The sequence below is a fragment of the Protopterus annectens genome, chromosome 10.part0 (assembly GCF_019279795.1).
Source record: "Protopterus annectens isolate FY-2018-M chromosome 10.part0, PAN1.0, whole genome shotgun sequence".
NCBI lineage: Eukaryota > Metazoa > Chordata > Ceratodontiformes > Protopteridae > Protopterus > Protopterus annectens.
This window is the reverse complement of record NC_056744.1, coordinates 645610810-645630449: the sequence shown is the minus strand read 5'-3', so window position 1 is coordinate 645630449 and position 19640 is coordinate 645610810. Positions and strand designations below refer to the sequence as shown.

The 19640-nt window shown below is 39.4% G+C and overlaps 1 protein-coding gene across 1 annotated transcript in view; it reads left to right on the top strand.

Moving 5' to 3' along the window:
• The first annotated feature begins 1014 nt into the window (after nt 1-1014).
• MRPL37 (mitochondrial ribosomal protein L37) overlaps nt 1015-19640 on the top strand; it is a 294091-nt gene continuing 275465 nt past the window's right edge. Inside the window, 1 exon segment of the mRNA XM_044085487.1 lies at nt 1015-1437. Within this exon segment, the coding sequence (XP_043941422.1) occupies nt 1071-1437 (367 nt within the window). The 5' untranslated portion in view covers nt 1015-1070.

Here is a 19640-nt window from a genome sequence, read left to right as displayed (position 1 = left end):
CTGACCGTCATAGTTTGTCCTGCAAAATGTCATGTTGCCACAAAAAATGCCCCACTTCGGGTATCTGAAAGTGTGGAAACCCTAAGGGAGATCTTTGCAAAGTTTATCATGCCCTTAGGGAGCCAGTTCTTGATCTCCTTTTCCACGTGGGGTGCTGGGGATAGCCCCCTGCAAAAAAAAAAAAAAAAAAAAAATATATATATATATAGATGGATACTACTGCTTTACAGCATGCGCTGTCGACTTTTTTTTCTCTATTTCAAATTATAATTTGTCAAAAGAGTAGGTCCATTGTAGCATATTTACAGCTGTATAAAATTATATCATCGGACGTAGTACATGGAGTACTGAAATAGTTAACAACACCAACTACTAAAAAAATGCTGTGGAAGTAGCCTTTGCGTTTATACTTCACTGGCTGTTGACTGGACGACTATAACTCTTTTAAGACATGACTGGTCTGCAAGTCTCTCAATTTTTTACCTCCAGAATCAGTAAAATAATAACACAACTAACCAAGGATGGTCAGGGTCACTTTTCTAATTTGACAAGTTGACAGACTAACAGAAATTGAACACGTATTTTTTGAAGTAAAATAAGTACACAACTAATTATTGGCATTATTTATAAAGGGCAGTCCATCACATTTCCTCTGTAAATCGCCAGTTTTAGGAGAGATTTGAGAGGAGAGAGCAACATTTTGATTCAAGAGCAGCTGACACGTTGTTAGCGTGCCCCCACCTTATTAGTCTCTGACTCGACTTACTTATTTTCATAACGATTTGCAATAAGTCAATAATTTAATTTTGGGAGTAGTTATTTCACAACTACCAACGCAAAGAACTCGGTCCATGACATCAAATATCAAACCAAGACAAAATAACCACAGGCTCCATCTAACACTCTGACGGAGATAAAGTTAAGTCCACTAAAATAGACGTAACATCGTTTAGTACGCTGTAATTGGGAAAACGTCACCGACTTGAGTGATACGTGAGCATTGATTGGTCTTCCATTATTGCTAATCTCATTCTGTTCGGAACCAGGTTTGGATATACAACCTCACAAGCATGGCTGAATTGGTTGTTTTAAGGTCACTGTGGAATAATTTAGGTACAGGTAAATCAATCTGTAAGCGTTGTTTGCAAACAAAAACATGTGACTTAATAGCAGTAAGACAATTTTATGTTACCAGCTCTTTGTTTGGTAAAAGACGACCTCCTGCAATAGAAGAGGACATTGAAATTCCTGGTTTGGAGCGTATCACTTTTGCAGACAGAATGTATCGCGTCCCAGGCTTAGCAGAGCCTACATTTCCAGAATGGAACAGAGGATGGCGAGATCCATTCCAGGACCCAGGACCTAAATATGAAGAGATGCCATTATTTAAGGAAAAAGCATGTTACGTCTTTAATCAGAAGACCAAACTTTTGGAAGGTATGCTTTTCTGTGAGATGTAATGCCTTTTATAATGTGTTAAGTACCCGAGATGTAATGCCTTTTATAATGTGTTAAATACCCGTTTACTGTGACCTTGTGTAAGTTATATACACATTCTTTAAGCTCGATGATGTGTTGTCCTATAAATATATATGGACATGCTTTGACTGCCATTTATCCACTTGCAAAAACTCTGCCGTTCTTGTGATCTGCTGTACAGCCTTCAATTCTTGTACGATTGCTCAGTCCATCACCTTTTGATTTTTTACGTACTTTTATACCATTCTCAGTGAAAAAAGTATATTCTTGCACTCACCTGGCGTGTGGGTGTAATGGCAGAGCTCCAAGCTGGAGGGTTACTCTCTTGGGAGTGTGGGGGTGTTGGGAGTAGAAACCTCACAATGTGGAAAAGTATGCACTCTTTCGGGTCATGGGGAAGTTAAGGCATACTAAAGCTGCCTACCTTTATAGGTGACTGCTGCTTGATTGCCAGTCCTCATTCTTTTCCCCGAATCCTAAAGCATAATCATTGACCATACTTATTTTCATTTTTGGCAGACCAAAGGATTAAGTTTATGAGTGGTTACCAAGCAGATTCAGGTAGTCCTGTGTTTGATTCTGTCAGCCTCCATCTGACTGCTATGTGACTGAACAAATCATTTAACCAGAGAGCATATATATATATATATATATATATATATATATATATATATATATAATGTGTGTATGTACTAGGCTATTGGCCCTAGAGCCTATATAAGCCTAGCCAAAAAGGTACCCTGGGTTTCACATAGCTTTGTATGTCAGGCAGAGATCGCCTCTGAGTAGGCGATATGCGACAGAGTAACACTGGAGTTTATTGAGACGGTCTGCATAGGGCATCTGTTTGAGGCCAGTAATCCTCTTTGTGAGGGTATTTCTGCGGCCTTCCAGTTGTTGTAGATGTCTTGTGAGGTACAAAAGGGGCATTGTACTGTATAATGGGTTTAGTGAGTGATGAGTAGAGTGGAACAATGACCTTTTTTTTTTTTTTTTTTTTTTTTTTGTGATGTGCCACGTAGAAGGATTTCCTGACTGCTGTGGCGATGTGATTATCAAAGGAGAGGCTACTGTCCACCTGTGTCCCAAGGTCTCATCATAGACTACCGCCTATGTGGTAGTTCATGGGTACAGAGTTTTTACCAAAACGGATGACAATGCACTTTTTGGCATTGAGCTTGAGGCCATGGTTTTGACACCAGGCATTTGTCTCAGTAAGGCCCTTTTGTAAGATGTCCACATCGTTAGGAGTTTCGATTATGGCTCCTAGTTTGCAGTCGTCTGCGAACTTCGTTAGCCAAAGATCTTCTGTGTTAGCCTGTACTTCAGAGAAGTAGAAACCAAACAAGAGAGGACCCTGAACTGAACCCTGTGGTACTCCACTTGTCACTGGTCTGAAGTCAGATTTGGAGTCTGATACTTTCACAGTGTGGGTTGTATTAGTGAGCCAGTTGGCAACCCATCTTGTGACATAGGGATGTGTACCTAGTTTAGTGAGTTTATCTATAATTCCAGAGTGGGGGATGGTGTCGAAAGCCTTGGCGAGATCTAGATAGGCTGTGTGAACCACCACCTTACCCTCGTCTATGCCTTTGGTGAGTTTAGGAGACATGATCAGTCTTTTACAAACCCGAACTGGGTGGGGTCCAGAGTTTGGAGAATACCAATGTCTTTGTGTAGAAGTTCCATGATGATACGTTCCTTGGCCTTGCATACCAGGCTCGTTAGGCTAATGGGGTGGTAGTTCCCAGGCTCCGTGGTGGCTCCCCCTTTGTGGAGTGGGATAACTGTCAGTGTGCACCATTCAGTGGGCACAAAGCCTGAAGTGAGGCTGTGATTGAACATGGTACTTAGGTGGGGTGCCAGTTCGTTCTTTATTTCGTGTAGCACGTAGCCTGGGATGTTGTCAGGTCCCATGGATGCTGTGTTCTTGGCTTTGGAGAGTGTGGTTTTTACCTGTGCAGCCGAGATTACAGGAACTTTGCATTCTTCCGGTATAGAGATGGGCCCTCTAGGGGTTGAGAGGGGGGGTAAAGTTAGCACTATTGACATAGCTATAGAATGCTTTGTGGTTGTCTGTAGAATTAGTGGTGATGTTTTTGTAACTTGCTTTGGAGGATTTTATGAGGGATCTCAGCTTCTTACTGAGGCTGACCAGGGAGTTCCTCCAATCATGGGATTTTACTCTTCTTTTTTTTTTTTTTTTTTTTTTTTTTTTTGCAGCGGTTTCTTTCTTCTGTTGTAGAGTTTGTTTATGGCAGGGGACCACCAGATTGGCTTCCTTTTTTTGGAGGATAGCATCTTGGTTGTGTTAGGGATAGTACAATCCATGCACTCGTGTAAGTGCTTATAAAGTGCATTTGTGTAGGATTCAGCAGTCGTACCTCTATTGTCCATCTGCATGGGTGTTGTGAAGTTTGCCACTTCTGTCTTAAGCGTGAAGTTGGCTTTGGAAAATTTTTTACGGTGGTTTACCTAATGGGGGCGGGATGTGGATGTCTGGGGTGATTAGCTTGTGGACGGATTTGACCTCTGGTGTGGGACACCGGTCACCCTTTTTTTCAATCACCAGGTCTAGGATATTGCTGCCCCTGGTGGGGGTGTGGATAGGTTGATCCAAGGCATTGAAATTTATGAATTCCAGAAAACGTTGAGCAAAAATAGTTGTTATATGAGTAGTTTTCCCAGTGAATGGTGGGGTAGTTGAAATCGCCCATTATTATGGTGTTAGTTTGTACCCTAATATTTTCCAATGTATCAAGAAATGAGGAGTGGGACCCTGGGTCATGGTGGGGGATCTGTAGCAAGCTACTATTTGGATTGCGGTCTTGCCCAGAGTTAGTTGCACTTGGATAATCTCAGATACATTATGCTGAGCAGCTATCCTGGAGGTGTGGATATCCTTAATGAATATGGACATGCCTCTGCCTTTAATGTTTCGGTCCAGGTTAGGTGTCCGAAAGGTGTGGCATGAATTATAGCTTGGTAATGCAGGGGTGCTCTGTGGAGCCTTGAACCAGGTCTCTGTCACTGAACAAATGCTGATGTTCTCCATTTTAAGGAGTGCCTTGAGTGAGTGCATTTTGAGGTTTGGACTTCTAGCATTGAGTAGCATTACCCTCAGATTTTGCTTGTTTGTACCTGTTACGGTGGTGAATGTCATTTGAACCTTGCCTAAAAAAGGCACTATGGGGTGCTAAGAGCCTTAGCCAGTATCCGGAATCCGAAGGACAACAGGTGCAGGCCATCTCTGGCAAAGCATTGTGGTCTGTCGATCATATAATCTCAGGCAGACTGATACCGGATTCCCTTAGAATGACACCAGAAGCTTAGCAAATTGTTGAAGTCATTCATTTTGTCCTTGTACTGTGATATTATTCTGGGTGATAGCAGGATGCTACTCAAGGCTAGGGTCATAACCTGCCTGGGCTACAAGATCGGAGAGCTCCTCCATGTCTCTCTTCATGTGGTCCAGGGAGGTATGTCTCTGGTCGTTCACACCAACATGGACAATGAGAGAGTCATATTTGTACTTGTGAAGTGACCTGAGTGCATGCATTATGTGGCAGATCCTGGCAACCGACAGGCAGCTGACGATAACTTTTTCCTTGTTTAGCCTGGTGAGTGGAACATCAGTGTGCCTGACTATAGAGTCACCTGTGACTAGAGTGTTGGGTACGTTGGTATGCCTTATGGGCTGTGGTTGAGTGGAACACTGAGTTTGTGGGCTGTGTGTCATTTGGGTTGTGTTGGGGGGGTGGAGGTTGCTTGCATTTCTGCTTTGGAGGTCTCTGTTGCTTTGGCAGATTTTTATTTTGAGCCTCCATGAATGTAGGTGTGTGTTTTGTGTTTCTATGTGTGTGTTTTGGTGGTGTAGGTTTTGAGGGACTATGTGATGAGTGTGGTGTGGTGCAAGTGTTTGCCCTCTCCTCTTGACTGTCTAGTCCAGTCTTGGGTGAGGCAAGCTTTGCTTCCAGTTTGGCTATAAAGTGCATATTTCACAGGTTGTAGTGTTGGGTGGTAGGAGGAGAGGGGTGTCTGTGTAAATGAGGCAATTTCTGCATTGCCCCAAGATGCCAGGATTCATCAGGTAGACATGAGAAGACACCGTGACCTGACCCTTAGACATGCCTGGATATGTGCTTATTTATTAAGTACTAAAAACTGTTTTCTTCTAGACAAGTGAGGAAAGTTGAGTGCTGTAGTAATTTGTAGCTTATTTAGTGCTTAGCTCAAAGAAACAGATTTGAGTACTAAAACTAAAAAACTGGCTAGTTCTAAGGGAGAATTTGAAGATCAGACTTTATGGCGCTGGGAATAGTTTAACCCTATGTATGAATTATCCCCTAGTTGACACCTGTTTTTAGATCATATTGGCACTGGAGTATGCATCTGTTAGTTGTATGAATTTGTGTATTCTTTAGTGACCTGCTTCTTGATTCTCATTGTGCCGATAACACAAAGATAAGCAAAAGTAGATGTTAAATGTAAATTATAATAAAACATATTTTTGAGGGACAGAGTACTCTGGACTTAATGTAACCAACTTGGAGGAAACTGCATGTCCGGAATGTTAAACCCATGAATGCAGTGTCTTTGATCAAAAAGTACGGTCTCATATGTAACCAACTTGGAGGAAACTGCATGTCCGGAATGTTAAACCCATGAATGCAGTGTCTTTGATCAAAAAGTACGGTCTCATACGGATTTTTTTTTTTTTTATCTACCACTTCTGTTTTGTGCTGTCACTTCTCAAAAACATGTTTATCTGAACCTTACAGAATTTTATAGATCATCTGAAAGTGTTTGCCATTCTCCCCTCTCATGCATTTTCTCAAGCATATCAATAAGAGTGGAAAAGATGCAGGCAAACATCAAAGTTGCATTGCCAATAGAAGTTTAAAAAAAAGGCAGTGGTATAGACTGACTGTAAGTAGCTGATGCGTAGAGGGGATTAGTGGAGTAAAGTAGCACACAGTAGGTTAGTGGTAGTAATGTTAGTCTGTGTGTGTGTGTACATATATATATATATATATATATATATATATATATATATATATATATATATATATACACACACACACACACGCACATATTTGTGTGTGTGTATATGTATGTATGTGTGTGTGGAGTGAAGTGTTAGATGTGGGTGGTGCAGGTAGTAGATTAGTATCATGTGATGCCTTGGCTTGGGAAGATTTTACAGGTAGTTTCTTCAAAGAACATTTTTTGTTCATGCCTAAATTGTTTGTAGATTGTTAAAGATATTAAAGTTGGGAGCAGTGAGTTCCAAGTTTACAAATGTGAGTCATTAGCTTTTTTTTAAGAATCAGAGTAGTGATATGCTTTCTGAGATTCAGAGTAGATGAATCTACATATGCTGATCGGAGTAATCTGGAGAGTGGTGAGATTTGTTTGGGATATGATGACTATGATGGGCAGGCTGTATTCTCGTTGGGCGCGTAACATTCCTTTACCAGTTGTAGCCCGTTCTTCTGGGGATGGAATTTTTCTTTGCCCAGAAGAGTTGAGAGTTGATTTTCTTTTTGTTATTTTGATGTGGTGTTGGAAGTTAGAGTTTGCTCTAACCAAACAATGAGTTCCTTGAAGTGTTTTGTCCTTTGTAAGGTTCCTTGTTGTTGTGGTATGCTCCAGTTGTTGTGGGAGTAAGGCTAGTTTTTTTGTTGGTGCTAAATAGGCTAGATGTTTTGTTTCTTTTGAGGATCAGCTTATTAGTTACTTGTTAGCTATTGTGGTAACCTCTTTAGGTCATTTTCTATTTCTTTTTGATTATCTTCTGGGATGAGTTTGGCTGTGTAGATGACCATGTCTTCTGTATAGAGGTGGAAATAAAATATATGCTTGACACACATACAGATTGCAACACCAGAAATGTTATATACATTGCATGCTGTAATACATGCATTCATTTCTATGTTGGAGAAACTAATAAACCTCTCAAGGGTAGAATTTTACACCACCTAAGTGATATAAGGCTCCAAAATAAAACCAGTGCCTTAAGCTCATCCTGGCCATGAACTTTGTTTTATGGTGCTGGAAATTGTAAAAGAGAGTCCAAGAGGTAGTGATATAGTTAATAGAACTGAGATAAATGAACCAAGATAGATCTCAGACTTACAGGCTGATACAACAACAGGGCTGAATGGAATGGCTGTTTAAAAACTCCTATTAAAGGGGTGGAAACTAAGAAGATGAAATCCTAGCCTCACTGCTTCTCTAAGATATCAAGAACACTTCTCAATTATTTAAGCGTAGCTATCTCTTATATTATAGAAGAGTTGAAGGCATCAAGCTGAAAGATCTTATCTTGGAGCTCTTATTTTTTACCACATTTTATTTGTGATTTCTTATAAGTTTTGTATCTGCTATTAAAGTTAATGTCTGATTTTAGTTGTATACTGTCCTCCCCATTGTTGCAGCATTTGATTTTACATTTGTTTGATTTCGTATCTTAATCAAGCTGCATTCAGCACTTTCTGGTGTTCTTTGCCATACTGTTTATTTTTTCGTTCCAGTACTGCACATGACTAAATCCAGAAAATAGCAACTCTCCCGCTCCGATGAGGAAGAGCAGGAAGGTAAATCATACTCTAATTAACCAAACTAATCCTTTAATACAGAGGATCTCCAGCAGGACTTGTGAATTCAGAAACCTATGACATTTTTATTGAGGTAGAAAAGGCAGCTTTTAAGTTCATTGGCAACGTTTCCACTTGGATGCCTGCCTACACCACACAATAGAACCTCGGGGCTTAAGAGTTAAATGTATGTCAGCTTAAGACAATATATATCCTGAACTTTTGGGGAAAGTGACAAGCGATTAATCTGGAAACCATTTTCCACTACATCAGACTCTTAATTGAATATTTTCAGTGTCTTGAGGACGAGACCACAGCTTTTATTGAACAAAACCAAGCAAAAGTTGAAAATTCAGCTTTAACTGAAGCCTTCATACTCAGAATTGAAGAATTACAGCAGAGGCTATCCATTTATGACATAAAACTAAAAAGCTAGCTAGGGACTACAAGGATTTTATGGACGGTAATATTTTTAATGGTCTATATCATAATTGAAGACTTGTGAATTTTATTTTGAAAATCCAAAACCGACGGCAGAATTCTCCATTACTTCGAAACTTAGGTTTTTGCGAACAGCAAAACGGAACATGTGAACAACAACAAAAAGTACAAACAGCCACTTCCGCAAATTTTTTCATAGGGGAAAAATTTGCTGGGCCAACCAACAGCAAAACAAATGTGCACCCTATTTTTGAATGGCCAAGAACGACTGACTGTACAGAAAAGAAATGTGAGAAATGCTAACGGTATTGTATTTGAGTAAGGACATGCTTGCCAGCATGGCAGCATTTCTGATAAGAATACTGAAGCAGTTACAATTAGGAGAAGTCATGAGAATGAGCAAACAAAAGATACTTCCTGTGAAGATAGGGCAGCCTAGCTAGATAGAATTTTGTAGTTAATTCTGTCATTCGTAAATATTAATGTAAGCCACAGGCTTGTTCTCTTAAATGTGAAAAGACTGTAGTGGATGTTGAACTGAAAAAGATGTAACAACAGTGCACTCTGCTGTAAGAGAGCCAATAAGTCGAGTATTGTGAAATTCTTTGATCTGAAACTCTGAGCCAAAATGTCTAGAGGGAGGCATTCTGCCTATTGTTTTTGAGGCCAGATTTAATTGCTAGAATTTGCATGTATAATTTCTTTTATTGCTCTGGCTTCCTGACCAGCTTCATGATCAAAAGGGCTATTAACCTCGAGTTCTGTTAGCCTGGGAACCAGAAATAAATGATGTAATCTGAAATGAATCAATAGCGCTGTGTTATCAATTTAAGGACAGAGAGAATGAGAGCATTTCAGCATTTGCCTTGAGAACATCCAACTCACCACTCTGCCTGTTTCTGTATGTAAATAGGATCTTAGACTTTAGTGCTTTTCTTAGTCTAATCTTCCCATTTCCTAGTTATTTCTAAGTCTTTTTTCTGTGTTGATGTCAGAACTATTCTGCTGTATTATTTTAAGCATTTTCCTGTGATCTCTCTACTCTTGACTAGCACTGTGTAGGAAAAAGTATTGTCTTGTGCTTTTATTAATTATATATTAAATATTTTAAACCTTTCAACTGTGGCTGCTTTGTGTAGAGATAATTTAAGCTTTCGACTATATTGCATGTATATAGTGATACTGTCCAAGTCACTTCAAATAAGCCTTGACTGCTCAGTTGCACTTACCATTTGGATAATAATATTGCACAGTATAATTTGACACCCTTTCATAAGGACCTTTTGGTAGCTGATAAAAATGGGTGGTGGCAGTGATTTCTACCATATAGTCTGGGTAAAAGGGGCACAGCTGGAGAACCTGTGCCAGCCTTCCCCAGGAGTGCCTGTGTGGTTGTATATAACTCTTATCTCAAAGTGTGTATGTGTCAGCTACTTGGGCAGGGACACGAAGCACGGTTTGGACAGAGGGGGTGCTGGAGATTTTAGCTTGCCCACTAGGCTGAAATCTGGACCCTATAGCTGTGCCAGTGGAGAGTCTTGTTGGGGATCTGGAGAGAAAGGGAGAAACCAGCCCCAGACTGACTGTAATCTCCGTATGCTCTTAAGGGAAATTATACTTTACTGTGTGTGTATTATCCTTTCCCCATATGGATGTCCCTCACTGGTGTTAGTGGTGAGGATTGAGGCCCCTTGATTGCTGAGCCAGTGCACGGGCGTCACACTTCCCATACTGATCTACCTAAAGCAAGCGTAGTGATTCATAAGACCAATTTGAGCTCCAGAATTCATGAATTGGACATTATAAATCCACAGACTAATGTACGTGACAATAATAAGAGCACTTCGTTTTTTTTTTTCGGTGTTACCGGTCTCAATGAAAACAGATTTGTCTTACAGAAGGGACTATTCAATAAGCAGAAGCAGAAAGGGGAGGAAATTTTCGACATAACCGAGAACGTAGTTCACGAATCCTTAGTTATCAACATATCTGGACATACATTAAGTGAAGTCCAGAAGCAATTACTCAACAAAGGCCTATCTTTTTTTATACCAGTACTTCCCTCTAAGCTGAGCAAGTTTGTGATGGATATTAAATGCTTTGGAAGAAATATCCTCCTTAAGAATACTTTTGGTAATATGAACTACATTGATCAAACTGATGCAGCAAATATTTTAAAGAAGCCTAGTACTTTTATTCCCGCTTCCCATCCAGCAGTAGAGATGTTTATAAATGTATGTGAGAATGAGGTATCCAAACTTCATAATGGGATTAACTGGAAGGATTTCTGTAATTTACTGATGAATCATAAAGTCATGATTAGGCCTGCTGACAACGGTGGTGCGATTTGTAGTCTTGGATAGATCCGTGTACCATAGTAGGATGTTAGACATGCTTGAAGATGAGAAGACTTGTACTGAAATCCCCAGATGGGAAGTAAAATTAAAATTCTACATCAAGTGAAGGACAGCTTATTTGATTTACTGATGTCACGTCCCATCTCACAAGAACTATTTGATTATTTAATGGTTGCACACCCTCTGATATACCCACTATTGACATAAATACATAAGGATACATAAGGATAATCAGAACTCGCCAGTATGCCCCATAGTATCTGGTGGAGGATGGCTCACCAAACTTGCCTTTATTTTTGTAGAACATAAACTGAAGTTAGCGATCCCCAAAGCAGTCACTGTATTGACTAACACTTCACACTTTCTTAGAACATTGTCTGGCTGTTACAAGTCTTTGGATAAGACAACTTGTATAAGAATGATGATGGATGTTAAGAGTCTTTTCACTGTGTTGAGGCGGTCCAACAATTCTTAAGAAGTGAAAAGATCTTTCACTACAGCACCATTTCCTTGATTTGTTCTTTATTAGAGCTAACAGTTTTTTTTACATATGATTACAAATACTATCTGCAAAAATGGGGAGTTGTAATGGGCACACCATGTGCCAATAGTCCTTGTAATATATTTCTTCCTCAGTGGGACTCCACTTACGTGTTCAGTATGACAAATCAGTGGTTGAAGTACGTACCCTATTAAGAGATTTGTGGATGACACATTTTTTCTGTGAAGTGGTAACACTCAAGAACTTACCAAGTTCGTAGACTACTTGAGCAATACAACATCTTTTCTACAGTTTGAGGTAAATAGCTCCAACAGAAAAATTAACTCTTTGGATGTTACCCTTCAGAGAGGCACAGATGGTAGCTTTGATACATCCTTACACAAAAAAGATTGCTGGAAGAACCACTTACAGTGCAATGAAAAATGTTTGCCACCTTCCTGATTTCTTATTTTTTTGCATGTTTGTCACACTTAAATGTTTCAGATCATCAAACAAATTTAAATATTAGATGAAGATAACCAAAGTAAACACAAAATGCAGTTTTTAAGTCATGATTTTATTTATTAAGCGAAAAAAAACTATCCAAACCTACATGGTCTTATGGGGAAAAGTTAAGGTTAATTACATTTTTGGGAAAGCTAAGTTCAATTTCACTGGCCACACCTAAGCCTGATTACTGCCAGACCTGTTGAATCAAGAGATCACTTAAATAGAACCTGTCAGACAAAGTGAAGTAGGCCAAAAGATCCCAAAAAGGAAAACAATCATGCCGCAATCTAAAGAAACACAGTAACTGACATCTATCAGTCTGGAAAGGGTTACAAAGCCATTTCTAAAGCTTTGGAACTCCAGCAAACCACAGTGAGAGCCATTATACACAAATGGAGATGGAACAGTGGTGAACCTTCCCAGGAGTGGCCGGCCTACAAAAATAACCCCAAGAGCACAGAGATGACTCATCCAAGAGGTCACAGAATAACCCAGAAAAACATCTAGAGAACTGCAGGCCTCACTTGCCTCAGTTAAGGTCAGTGTCCATGACTCAACCATAAGAAAAGACGTTGGGAAGGTGGCCTAATGGTTAAGGTGCTTGCCTTACAAACACAAGGTGCAAGGTTTGAGTCTAGCAAGGGATAATTGGCTAGGCTTAAAATGGCTCTCAAGGGCAGTTAGCTTAGTACTAATTTATGAACCTATGAAAGAGACTGGGAAAAAATGGCATGCATGGGATGTTCTAAAAGGCTTGTCTCACTTTTGCCAAAAAACATCTTGATGCCCAAGACTTTCGGGAAAATATTCTGGGGACTGACTAAACAAAAGTTGAACTTTTTGGGAGATGTGCATCCAGTTACATCTGGCGTAAAAGTAACACAGCATTTCAGAAAAAGAACATCATGCAAACAGTCAAACATGGTGGTGGTGGTAGTGTGATGGTCTGGGGCTGCTTTGCTGCTTCTGGACCTGGACGACTTGCTGTGATTAATGGAACTATGAATTCTGCTCTCTACCAAAAAATCCTGAAGGAGAATGTCTGGCCATCAGTTCGTGACCTCAAGCCGAAGCGCAGTTGGGTTCTGCAGCAGGACATTTATCCAAAACACGCCAGCAAGTCCACCTCTGACTTCAAAACCTTTTTTTTTTTTTTTTTTTGAGTGGCCTAATCAAAGTCCGGACTTTAATCCAATTGTGATGCTGTGGCATGACGTTAAAAAAGGCGGTTCATGCTCGGAAACCCTCCAGTATGGCTGAATTAAAACAATTCTGCAATGTGAAAGACTCATTGCCAGTTTCACAAATGTATGATTGCATTTGTTGCTGCTAAGGGTGGCACAACCACCACATGTCATCAAAAGACAACTTTTAAGAATCTCCAGGATCTGCACCAGTGAGCAGGATTATGAAGAAAAGAGAGAACAGCAAAAAAGAGATTTCAAACAACGATGATCAAGGATGAGGCAATTCAGGAAAAAGTCTTTGAAAACAGGGCACTCAGGCATACTAGAGGTATGCCCTGTTTCACTCATGGCACCAGGCAAAATGAAATAGAGAAAACAGGAAAAAAGGATTATGCAGGAGGATTATAATGTTTAATGACTTGTAGCAATGATGCAGAACAGGTGTCAAGTTATAAGGAACAATTGGAAGATTCTCACATCGGATGAGAATATCAAACATATCGCTGGTGACAAATCCTGGTTTTGTTTTAAGAACAGAAGGAAGCTGAAGATATTACGTCATGAGAAAGCCTACAAAGGATCAGCCTTAACTGCAATACACAAAGGCACATTTCCTTGCAGAAGATACAAAGTCTGTACATACACTGATTCTGGTAACCGTTTTATACTGGGAGAAACTATATGCGTGACGCACATCCAGATTGCAGCACCAAAAATGCTATATACATCGCATGCTGTAATGCTTGCATTCATTTCTATGTTGGAAAAACTAATGGACCCATCAAGGATAGAATTTTACACCACCTAAGCGATATAAGGCTCCAAAATAAAACCAGTGCCTTAAGTCAGCATATCTGCTAATCTTGGTCATAACTTTTATGGTGCTGGAAATTATAAAAGAGAGTCCAAGAGGTGATTAAGATGGATCACGGACTTACAGGCTGATAAAAGACCAGGACTAAATGGAATGGCTCCTTTTAAAACCCCTATTAAAGGGGTGGGAACTAAGAAGATGAAATCTTAACTTAGTTCGTAAACAATTGAGAAGTGATCTGATATTTTAAAAGTGCAGCTGTCTTGTATTTTAGAAGATCTGAGGAAGGCATCAAGCTGAAGGCATTTATCTTAGAGCTCTTGTACGTAATTTTTTACCACATTTTTTTGTGATTTCTTATGAGTTTTATATTTGCTATTAAAGCTTATATCTGACCTTAGTTGTATACCATCCTCTCCATGCTCGCAGCGTTTGATTTTACATTTGTTTGATTTCATATCTTAATCAAGCTGCATTCAGCAGTTTCTGGTGTGCTTTGCCATACTGTTTGAGTGTTTGAGTTAGCAGTATCAGTAACGGTGGAGTCATAAGTTTAATGGACTAATGTGACATCCGGAATCTTGTCTTGCATGTCATTTGCAAAGGCACTGAACAAAGTTGGTCCAAGTACTGAGCTTTGTGGAACACACATTATTGGGTAGAAAAGTGGAAACTGCGTGGGATAATTTTCCTGCTTGTTGTCAATTTAGAATGGTTTCAAAGTTATTTATCTAATCTGTAGCATGCCAGAAAAATGTTATCCAGCGTTTGTAAAATGAGGCTGAGAGAGTATGTATCAAAGGCCATAGATAAGTATAAGAAAATAGCAGTTGTGGAAAGACCCTCGTTTTTGCTATGGTTAATGGTATTTAGGAATGATAAAAAAGCACTTTCAGTTGTTTTTGCTATGGTTAATAGTATTTAAGAATGATGGATTTTCAGTGCTGAATTCAAGTAAAAAAATGAATGTTGTGTAGGTGATTGTTGCTTGTAGGGTGATATAACGGCTGATTTTGAGTACATTTTTCATATGTTTTAAAGACGGTGGATAGTGTGGCAATAGGTCTTAAATTACCAAGGGACTTGTTTGTTCTTCCGTAATAAAAAAGGTATAACATTGTTACCATGGGACTGGAACTAAAGATTCACCCTTCTATTTCATCTCAAGTATTGCAATAGAGTAGAATATTGTATCAGCTGCACTTTGTGTTCATTGGAAGGTCAGGAGATGGTGAGGCAGGTTTGAGTTTTTCTACCAACCTTTTTATTAAGTGATACTTGCTGAAGGTTCAGTGTACCAAGCAAGTCACATGAGTCATTGTTCTTGGTGTGAAGTTTCTGTTTTACATAATCATAGCTTTAAATATTTGCTGAAAGTGGAGGCAATGTTTATCGGGTTCAGTGGGGAAAGGGATGTTTTTTTTTGGTCCTGTCTTAAAGAAGTGTGTTAATGTTCACCCGTTATTGTTTGGAATTATTTTGCTGCTGGAGGAGTTGGCTGCTGGTCAAGAAATTGCTTGCTTTTCCATGTATTTAACCTGATTTCTAGGTGTTAAAATTTTGTTTAAATTGGGATTGTTTGAGAACTTTTCCAGTGTCTCCATGCTTTGCCCATGAGTGACATTGGTTATTTCTGATGACATCCAAGGGATGTACAGTAGCTGTTTTAATAAGATATTGATCCCTGTTCCAGTGTAGTGTACCCCACCTGCACCATCTTAAAACAAGTAGCACTTCTGAGTAGATTTTGCGTGCTATTGTTTGTCTTACTGCCTTATCAAGAAACTCCTCCTGTGCTACTATTGTTTACCGCCAAAGTGCTAAAACTCAGGTGGATCAAAATGTCTCTGTTCGGTTTTATAGCGGACATTTTTACAGCCCTCAGAATTCTGTTCCTTTCATTTCCTGTCATGACATCATGAGTGTACCATAGCACTGTGTCTTGCTACTTCCTCCAATTGTACAACCTCCTAGCTAATTTCTTTTTACTACCTGATCTTAGGCAGTCTTTCTGCAGACCTCAAGCAGATAGTAGGCATTCTTCCTGCTGTCAGTCATGTGTTACAGACTAACCCATTCAACCAGAGTGAACTTGTGAAATGCAAGTCAAGTTCTTTGTACCAACATCTGTAAATTAAAAGTGCATTTTGAGAGGTACTGTAAAGTGTTAATCCAGTGGTGAGCTGGTTTCAGTAGTGAAAACTACAAAATAATTGTGACCATTGGACAATATTTTCAGCATTTACGATTTAACAGTGTCTGTATTTTTGTTTGAAATTTATTCTTTGCATAAATAAATGTCAGTACCTGGGCCTTGTGGTACAAGTACCACAGTAACTTTATGAAAAGCAACCCAAAGTACATAGAACTATTAAAATTAGTTCTATTAAATATTATTTGTTTGTTTATTTTATTTATATTTGTTAACCGGGTAGTGTCCGACTCGATTGAAAAAAAACCCCGTTTTCATCGGAGACCCGTGGAGAAAAGCTCCTGAACCAAAAGAACAGTAAGGTACAAGAAGTAAACTTGGTTTAAGTAGTCCATTGCTAACAATATGTAAAAGCTTAAAAATAGTATAGCAATATATAACAAATACAGTATAAACATGCATGTTTCAGGCATGCAGTAATACTTCTTTTTTTTACAATGTACATGAGGTACATAAGTCATGTAACTTTACAAGGTGAGTCACTTCTGAAACATTGGTCATGTAGTTTTACAAGCTGGGTCATCTGAAGGAACAAAGATTAATAAAGAAAAGACAGAGCACATAGGGCTATCCTACTATCTGGGCTATCATGTGAGAGATGAGTGGGGAAAAAATAGGAGGAATATTAGTTGGGAGCGATACAGGGGCATAGCAATTATCATTTAAATAGTCTTTCAGGGTAGTTTTAAATGTGGACAGATTGGGGTTTTAGTTATCTGTAGAGGAACTGGCAGACAGGTTCAGTGCAAACTTTAGCCTAGTATAAACCTAGGAGTAGAGTGAGTCTCCATGATGATTGTGAGACTGGGTTACTTTTAGCATTTAGTTTGTTGGATGACCTGAGGAGTTTACAGTTTGTGTTTGGCTGGACTAGGTTTGATAGTGTTACTTGAGAGCGAGATCCCAAAGAACTCATTCATACAGAAATGCATCCAAAGGGTCTGTAGATCTGAAGGAGACTTTGCATATCCAATGCAGAATTTTATTCTGGTGGGCCAAGAAACTACTTAAAATTGATTTACAAAATGCCATGGTCTACATTTTTTTGTTTGTTTAGAAATACTAACTAAATCGTTATAGCTTGTTTTCAAAGAAAGAATGTTGATGTATAACTTTGGTAACTTTTATTAATTGTATCTAATATTTTCCTATATGCATGGGGGATGGGGTTCCTGTCTGGGATACCTGGGATCTAGCGATTAGAGTATCAGACAGGAGTAGTAGTTTCAAGGGATGTTAGGCAGCACCACCCCACCACTTGACAGCAAGTCCATCTTCCCTGATGGAGACCAGAGCTTTGTAGCAACAGGGTAACATGGTATTACCAATGCTGTCATGCACTTGGAGGTATAGGTATGCCCAGATCCTCCCTATTGTCCAGATGTTGTCATCGTCATGAGAGAGATATGAACTGAAAAAAATAATGGATGCTAGATAGTATACCAAGGCCTGAGGTCAGTAGAAGAAGTGAAACTAAAATATTTGAGAGTGTTAATAGTTTTGCCCAAAATAAATCACTATAGCTGTTTGTTAATACAGCATCTGTAGTGCAGATTATGACTTCTGCCAGTGAAAGTGATTTTTGTGAAGTAGGGATAACAATGCTTGTTGTGGTGCAAATATATGCTTTTTGGAATAGTATTTGTCTTCATGTGCTGATTGTAGGAATTGGTCACGCAATATGTTTTGGCTAAACATTTCTGACAAGGCTGGCAGAGTTAGAGGAATGTTTTTTTAGAAAATTAAACTGAGCACTTTCATATTTCTTTTCACTCAGTTATATTTTTGTAATGGCTCTTTGTAAAAGCAGATGGTAGAATATTTTTGTATGGTGCCAGATTTGATTTTTTTTTTCAAAGCAAAGTAAAATGTCCTTGTGGTAACCAGTGTATTCAGTCTTTGATCTGAGAAGTGGCAACACATGACTTCCAAAGATCTCTGAAAGAAGTACTATATTTGTTAGGGGTGAAGCAGTATAATCTGCCAAACCTATAGGCTTGGTCTTCCTAATGATTACTAGATCATAACTTTTGCATTTTTCTGTAATATTAATTTACATATGTCTGTATACATTTTATGTTGCAATTTCAAAATGTAATGGAGAAGGTAGTGTAATGGAGAAGGTAGTGATTTAAATTGACCAGAAGGTCTGAGTTTAGGGAGGAGTATATCATTTTTGCCTAAATGTGAGAAGTGATATTTGTTTCTCTTGTGGTGCTGCCCAAAGAAACTGCTGTGCTCCAAGTGTTTTTGCATGCACACTGGAGAGAAATGTTATATTACAAATATACCTTCTAACTAAAACAATGAGTGAGAAGGTCACTTAAAAACCAATCAGTAAAAACAAAAATGAAAACTCCAACAAAGCTAGAACTTCCACTGAGTGACCTCCCAAACCTCTTGTATCAGAGGCACAGCACATAGGATATGCAAATGAACCTTATGAACATGGTGTTTCAGCTTTCTAGGAACATTTTATTGTCTCATTTATGCAGAGCCGTGCACGTCTAGACAACAGCTTTGTTACATTTAGTTATTTATTTTCTGTGAAAGAGAAGCACTAAGGTTTTTATAACTGAGGTTAGAAACAGTGTGTGCACACGTGAGATAGAAAGGAGTAGGGGGCTGGCTTTTAAGTCCTTTAGATGAAATGTTAAACCGAGGTCCTATCTGCGTCAGTTGGTGGTAGCTCAGATGAATGTAAAAGATCCCACAGCACCTATCAAAAAGAGTAGGGGAAGTTCCTCAGTGTTCTGGCCAAATTTGCACTAGTGGTAATATTAGCACCTTGAGTCTCCCCTGAAAAGAGGCCATTAGTCTAGTAGGACTAGCCCAGTTCATCATCTTTCGGCTGTTCCCGTTAGGGGCGCCACAGCAGATCACCTGTTTCCATTTCTTCCTGTCCTCTGCATCTTGCTTTGTCACACCAACCACCTGCATGTCCTCTCTCACCACATCCATAAACCTTATCTTAGGCCTTCCTCTTTTCCTGTTACCTGGTAGTTTCATCCTTAGCATCTTTTTCCCAATATATTCAGCATTCCTCCTCAGAAAATGTCCAAACCAACGTAATCGTGCCTCTCTGGCTTTGTCTCCAAACCTTCCAACCTGGGCTGATCCTCTAATATACTTATTCCTAATCCTGTCCACCCTCGTCACACCCAGTGCAAATCTTAACATCTTTAATTCTGCCACATCAAGCTCAAACTCCTGCCTTTTTCTCAATGCCACTGTCTCCAACCCATATAACATAGCTGGTCTCACTACCCTCTTGTAGACCTTTCCTTTCACTCTTACAGGTACTTGTCTGTCACAAATCACTCCTGACACTCTTCTCCACCCACTCCATCCTGCCTGTACTCTCTTCCACACTCGTCGTTACTCTGAACTATTGACCCCAAGTATTTAAACTCATCCACCTTCGCCACCTCTACTCCTTGCATTCTCACCATTCCTCGATCCTCCCTCTCATTCACACACACATATTCTGTCTTAGTTCTGCTGACCTTCATTCCTCCCTGTCATTTACACACACACATTCTTAGTCCTGCTGACCTTCA